The sequence below is a fragment of the Aotus nancymaae genome, unplaced genomic scaffold (genome assembly GCF_030222135.1).
Source record: "Aotus nancymaae isolate 86718 unplaced genomic scaffold, 86718_ANA_hifiasm-v0.15.2.pri h1tg000006l, whole genome shotgun sequence".
NCBI lineage: Eukaryota > Metazoa > Chordata > Mammalia > Primates > Aotidae > Aotus > Aotus nancymaae.
In genome coordinates this window covers 16,859,554-16,866,881 of record NW_026988417.1, presented here as the reverse complement: position 1 = coordinate 16,866,881, position 7,328 = coordinate 16,859,554, and the positions used below count along the sequence as shown (strand labels likewise).

At 41.8% G+C, this 7,328-nt stretch overlaps 1 protein-coding gene across 1 annotated transcript in view; it reads right to left on the bottom strand.

Moving 5' to 3' along the window:
- Nucleotides 1-918: 918 nt before the first annotated feature.
- The window catches only part of LAP3 (leucine aminopeptidase 3), a 28,167-nt gene continuing 21,757 nt past the window's right edge, over nt 919-7,328 (bottom strand). Inside the window, exons 11-13 of the mRNA XM_012472409.2 lie at nt 4,148-4,227; nt 1,917-2,026; nt 919-1,470 (exon numbers count right to left, since the gene is read on the bottom strand). Coding sequence (XP_012327832.2) covers nt 1,281-1,470; nt 1,917-2,026; nt 4,148-4,227 — 380 coding nt within the window. The 3' untranslated portion in view covers nt 919-1,280. The remainder of the gene's footprint in view (nt 1,471-1,916; nt 2,027-4,147; nt 4,228-7,328) is intronic.

Genomic DNA, 7,328 nt, shown 5'->3' with positions numbered 1-7,328 from the left:
GCTTCCCAGAGTGCTGAGACTATAGGCATGAGCCACTGCATCCCCACCGCCCTACCACACCCCACACCTTTTTGAGACAGGTTCTTGCTCTGTTGCCCAGGCTGGAATGCAGTGGCATGATCGGGGCTCACTGCAGCCTTGACCTCCATGCTCAAGCGCTCTTCCCACCTCAGCCTCCTGAGTAGCTGGGCTCAGGTGGCAATCCCTTTTATGGTCTTGTTTCTTTTCAACACACTGTTGCTGGCTTGTTTCTTTATTAAATTTAATAAAAGACAAGGCTCTAACTGTGTTGCCCAAACTGGTCTCAAACTCCTGGTCTCAAGCAATCCTACTGCCTTGACCTCTCAAAATGCTAGGATTACAGCATGAACCACTGTGCCTGGCCTATGGTCATGTTTCTTACTTAAGTATTTCAAATAAATTCTATATCCGTTCAAGTCACTGAACTGAAAAAGAGCATTGTGGTGTACCAGTGCAGCAATCAGACCACCTGGCTTGAACTCTGAGCTACCAGTTACTTGTTCTGTGACATCAGTGGCATGTTATTAAACCTCTTGTGCCTCATTTTCCTCATCTGTCACTGAAGGTAATAAAAGTACCTGTTTCACTGGGTAGGACTCAATAATTTAATACCTGAAAACGCTGAGGACAGTGCCTGGCAGCTGTTAAGTCAACAATGGTTAGTTAACATTATTCTGACTGATTCATTTTGGAAATCACGTGTCAAGTCACTATTACACAAACTGATGAGTTCAATCACTGAGTACCCTTAAGGGATGATGAACATTGAGAAAATGCGTAAGGCACTGTGCCCCAATTTAATCCGGCAGTTCATATAACATGGCTACAGAGACGAATGATATTATAGTAATAAGTTACTGGGTTTGTAGCAGTATGTAAGTAAGTATCAGAGCCATATCAGAGAGCACAAAAAGTTGGATTTATTGTTTCTGACAAGTGCATAGTAACTTTCAGTTTGCTCATGTTCCTAGCATCACAAATCTGAAGTACAATTTTGCTTCTCAATTAAAAAGATAAACTCTGAAAAGTGATTCAGAAGTTCTAAAAATTTTAATCATTTATAGAATATCTTAAAAATTGTTGCCAAGTAAGATTAACTTTATAAATCTTTGTGTAAAATGAAAAAAAAATCAAGGCATACAAATTTCATTGTGTCCTACATTTTAAAATACCATCTTTTATCTCCTCTGAAAGATTTTCCTTTTAAGTTCAACTGTCCAATTTAAGACAGAAAGTGAAGACACTTTTGAGTATCTGAACTAAGCATTGTCTTGACTGAAACGAAGTAAGAACTCTATGAGAGTCCTTGTGGGCCTCCCGGTCATGCCTTTCCGTAGATAGGGAACCTCATCTTTGTTGGTCATCACACCTGCTATGTCTAAATGTGCCCACTTGGGATGAGTCACGAATTCTTTCAGGAATGCCGCAGCTGTACATGCTCCCGCAGACCTGAAGAGAACGACAAAAAGGACTTTATAACCCCATGTAAATGTGCACAGAGATCTCACATTCTTGGTAAGTACATTCTATAGAACAAAAGTCAAGCTTATAGGACCTATTAAGATGCTAACTCACATATCACTTTCAGAATATTTATTTTCAGATATTGCTTTAAGCAGTAAAGGATAAATTCTAGATTCCTTTTTGCTATGGTAATGAATTCCCATATTTTCCATCTCTTACCCTTACCATTCATTTAAAATTACCTTTAGATTGGAAACATGCAAATTTTGAGACCTGGTTGAAGAAATGCTTGAAATTCAAGACATTAAAAACCTTACAAACACTACACCAAAAGGAAATTAAATAGTTAAACCTTTTATAAGGGGATAAAATGGAAACTTTTGGCAATCAAGGATGACTGTATAAATGTACATTTAGCTTATCTTACATACCTATATTTTCCAATGTTGTTAACATCAGCAAGCTGGCAATCTACAACCTGTCTTGTATAATGTTCGAAGAGAGGCATCCTCCAGACACGGTCCCCTGTTTCAATGCTGGCCTAGAGAAGAAACAGGTATGACAGTTGGAAGACTGGACGAGGTAGGTTCTGGGAAAGTCACGGCATTGAGATGCTCAATGCATGAAAGAAGAGTTGTTCTAAGCTGTTACTCTAAAACATGAAACTATAAAATAGGTTTCAGAATTGTGTCCATTCATTAAAAGATTTATTTTAGAACTATAAAAGAAACCAGGAATGCTGTGAAGCAGTTTCACAAATCTGTAGGGCATTTTGGTAAAATCATCAAACTACAATTACAGGCTTTGTGGGTTGATTAGGGTGAAAGGGTTCTCATGAGGCTGGTCACTTCAATGTGATAGAAACACATGACTGGACCTGTATCACTGAAATCCTGAGACAAGGTGACCACATTCATTCATTCATTCATTCTTTACCCACTCACTCATTAATTCATCGTTTACTGAACTAGTGAGCACCATCAGGTGTGCTGAAGCCACCCGAGGGCCTACAGGCCAGTAGGAGAAACAGATACATAAACAGATTATTTAACTCACTGGTAACAAGTCAAAGATAAGACCTAAAAGTGAAAAATCAAAAAGTGGCAATATAAGCTGTTATTTTAAGACATAAGTAATTAGATGAATCAGCTAAGGGTTGAAAGTGGCCGCCTTCTGGAAAACAGACTGTGGGCTGCTGATTGTTAATTTATGCACATATAACTGAGATTTTTTTTTTTAAAGCTTAAATGTTTTTAAAAAGTCAAAATAGGCTGGGCACGGTGGCTCACGCCTGTAATCCCAGCACTTTGGGAGGCTAAGGCAGGTGGATCACGGGTTAAGGAGATAGAGACCATCCTGACCAACATGGTGAAAACCCGTCTCAACCAAAAATACAAAAATTAGCTGGGCATGGTGGCACATGCCTAATATCCCAGCTACTCAGGAGGCTGAGGCAGCAGAATTGCTTGAATCAGGGAGTCGGAGGTTGCAGTGAGCTGAGATTGCGCCACTGCACTCCAGCCTGGTGACAGAGCAAGACTCTGTCTCAAAAAAAAAAATGTCAAAACAACAATGTGTGGGTGCCATGAAAGAGAGGGATAATGGCTCTGTGGGAGCCAGAAGAGAGGTTCCTGGCCTGGCCTGGAAGGAGATGATGGAGCTGAATATTGCAGAGCTGGGAGGACTGGGCTTCACGAATGACATATATGAAGGAGAAGCAGTTTAGGGTGAAAATAAGTTTAGACCTTAAACCACCCTCAAGATTATAATTGGGGACATTTTATGTTTGTCCCCCACTGGCACAGAGTAAGCTCCCATTAATTACTAATTGAAAGAATGAGTAGCAGCTGGCTAGAGCTATCTAGCAGCCACGTGGGTACACAGAGGCTGGGGCTCAGGAGAGAGAGGGAGCCATCAAGCACACATGCCAGCTGGAGTGTCCCTGTGAGGACTGTGTAGAGTAGGAAGAGCCTACGGTCTCGAACTGAACACCAGCCAAAGGGCAGGCAAAGCGAACAGATCCGGAGAGGGAAGCAGGAGAGTCATAGGAGAAGGCAGCCCAAGAGAGGATTATCCCAGAGTCACTTACTGCCTCAAGACTGTGAATTAGGCTAACAGTGGTGCTGGAAGGTGAAAACTGATGGCAGTAAGTGAGGGGGGGAGAGTGTGTGTGTGTGTGTGTGTGTGTGTGTGTAAACAAGGGTGACTGCTGAGAAGAGGCTGGCTGTGAAGGGTCATGGAGGGAGGCACAGAGCACAGCGGTCTAAAGACATCCTCATCACTGCAGGGCGAGCTTCCTTACATGACTCATAGCACGCAGTCACAAACACTGCCCCACAAAGCCATCTTCAAAACCATTTCTACCTCAGGGATTCTAAACCTCAGGGATTCTAAACAATGGCCACAGAGTTCATAAGACATTTTCACATGATTCTGAGGCTACCAGAGGAGAGCAGGGTGCCTTCGACCCCTCCTTTAGGAGCATGTGTGGAAAACCCAACACCACCGAACTGAATTTATTGCTGTGGTTAATTTTCAATTCAAAGGCAAACCTGCAGCATAAAAATCATTTTAACACAGGGGTTGAAGAAGTCTATCCTTCTAAGGCTAGAATAATTTATTCATCAACCCCACCATTTAGATATACAAATATTATTCCTACCTCGAAGAGTTTGTTCCAGAGCCAGGATGAATTGGTAAAGACCCCAGTGGCACCTGACCCCAAAGCTACATCCATGGCACCTGTAAGACACAAGGCCTCAGGTCAAGTGCAGTCTCTCCAGGCAGAATGGGCTCTTGCCATGGAGACCCAAACAAACCTTAGTACTTACCCTATTTAATGGCTTCCTCATTTTCAAAAATAGATAAGCTTAAAAAATCTTTCCTGTACATACTTAACACATTTTTATGTTTTCAAGCCAGAATTCACTTGAATTATTAGGAAACGCAAAAAAACAAACAAACAAACAAAAAAAAACAGCCTACTGAATTTTACCAATAATTTCATTTTAGGGATAACTGTTACTTATTTATCACATTTCCTTCCAGACCTCTAAATTTTTTTTTTGAGAGAGGTCTCACTGTCACCCAGGCTGCAGTGCAGTGGTGTGATCAGAGCTCACTACATGCAGCCTCAGACTCATGGGCTCAAGTGATCCTTCCGCCTCAGCCTCCTGAGTAGCTGGAATTACAGGTACACATCGCCATGCCCAGATAATTAAAAATTTCTTTTTGGTCTGGGCATGGTGGCTCACACCTGTAATCCCAGAACTTTTGGGAGGCCGAGGCAGGCAGATTACCTGAGTTCAGGAGTTCAACACCAGCCTGGCCAAAATGGTGAAACCCCATCTCTACTAAAATTAGCTGGGTATGGTGGTGCATGCCTGTAATCCCAGCTACTCAGGATACTGAGGCAGGGAGAATCACTAGAAATCAGGAGGCAGAGGTTGCAGTGCAGTGAGCCAACATGGTGCCATTGCACTCCAGTCTAGATGACAGAGTGAGACTCTGTCCAAAAAAAAAAAAAAATGTAGAGATGGAGTTTCATTATGTTGTTCACATTGGTCTTGAACTCCTGGGCTCAAGTGTTCCTCCCATGTCAGCCTCCCAAGGCACTAGGATTACACACATGAGCCATCATGCCCAGCCCAACTTCTACACTTTCATAAAAAACACTTAACACCATCCTATATGTGCTCAAGCATGTGTTCTTCCTTTTATGCCTTAAAATTTTATTCCTCTTTGGCCAGGTGTGATGGCTCACTCCCGTAATCCCAGCATTTTGGGAGGCCAAGATGGGTGGATCACTTGAGTCAGGAGTTCAAGACCAGCCTGGCCAACATGGTGAAACCCCATCTCTACTAAAAATACAAAAATCTGGGTGTGGGGGCACACACCTGTATTCCCAGCTACTTGAAAGGCTGAGGCAGAAGAATCACTTGAACCCAGGAGGCGGAGGTTGCAGTAAGCTGAGATCATGCCACTGCACTCCAGCCTGGGCAACAGAGTGAGCCTCTGTCTCAAAAAAAAGAAAAAACAAATTCCTCTTTTATAAACAAATGTTTGAAAGTATCTTTAATTATTTAAAAATAGTTTGGCCAGGTACAGTGGCTCAAGCCCATAATCCCAGCACTTTGTGGGAGGCTGAGGTGAGCGGATCATGAGTTCAAGAGATCGAGATTACCCTGGCCAACATGACGAAACCCCGTCTCTACTAAAAATACACAAATTGGCTGGGCATGGTGGCACGTGCCTACGGTCCCAGCCACTCAGGAGGCTGAGGCAGGAAAATTGCTTGAACCCTGGAGGCAGAGGTTGCCGTGAGCTGAGACTGCACCACTGCACTCCAGCTTGGTGACAGAGTAAGACTCCGTCTCAAAAAAAAAAAAGTCCACCATATGGAGGTATCATAATTTACATACTACTGTCATTGAGGAATCTAATTTGTCAGTAATTTTAATCACATCTCAGTTAAGTATTGCTATAAGAATTTGATGTCTGTCATGACTGCATCATATTTACTTGTTTCATCTTTAGTTTTTTTCCTCCAACAAAGTTATGTCCCATTGGCTGACTTCTATTTTTACATTAATTAGCATATTTGTAAAAAATCAACTTAACAATGCAGATTTGCAGGTCCTCTTGAGAAGAGACAAGCAGGTACAGCCACTTAGTGCTGCCTCCTTTCGCTGTGGTATTGGCTTCCAACAGTCTCGTTTGTTATCTGCCTGGCTCATATGTAAGGAAGTCAAGTGGGCCCAGCAAGCACGCTGCCTGGCATAAAGGAGCTTAAGTATTTATTGAAAGGAAAAGCAAACCTTACTACCCTTCAGTACCAGGATAAGCACTGAACCCACCACCAATACCAGGACAGGCATATGGAATGTCAGAGGAGACAGCACTGAAACTGGGCTATGTCTTCATAAGGTGGCATTTCTTCCCTGTAATGCAAAGTATGGCCAGGTTGCTCCTTAAATTCTTAACCATGTCTTTACATGAAACTGCTCATTAGCATCTCTCCCAAGGAAAACTGAAACTTGAAGATATTAACTAGTCAACCCTCCATATCCATGTGTTCTGCATCCAGGGATTCAACCAAAAGCAGACAGAAAATATTTTTAAGGGAGGGAGATGGTTGCATGGGTACTGAAACATACAGACTTTTTTTCCTTGTCATTATTCCCTAAACAATACAGTGTAACAAATATTTACATAGCATTTACATTGTATTAAGTAGTGTAAGTAATCTAGAGATGATGTAAGTATACTGGAGGAAGTACACAGGTTATAGATAAATACTACGCCATTTTACATAAGGGATGTGAGCATTGTGGGTTTGGTATCTGAGAGGGGATGCTAGAACCAGTCCCCCATGCATACTGAAGGACAACATATACATACCCATTAATACTTTACAAGTTAGTGGGTTTTTACATAATTATTCACTTGTCCTCAAAATATTTCAATCAACCCCATAAGAGTCATTCATTAGTTTTAAAATTTGTCATAGAAAAGGTGGACAATCCCCCTCAAACAAGAACATGCTACCTTTCCTTAAAGCAACAGAAAATGCAGACATAAATATCTAACTTGGTCCACTTGGGACCACAGCTCTAAAGATGATTTCATTATATATTTAAATAGTTTATTTTCTATAATTCCAGAACTATTACCACCACCCATTTCAGAACTACTAGTAGCAGAGGCATACTCCCCATTTTCATTTATAAGGCACATGTGGAGCCCTGTGTTGTGATGCTCACTGATCGATGTTACCAGAATTGCTCATAATCTAGAAGAATCAAAGCCCCAAGGAAAGTGAAGATAGCACCACACTCACTGAA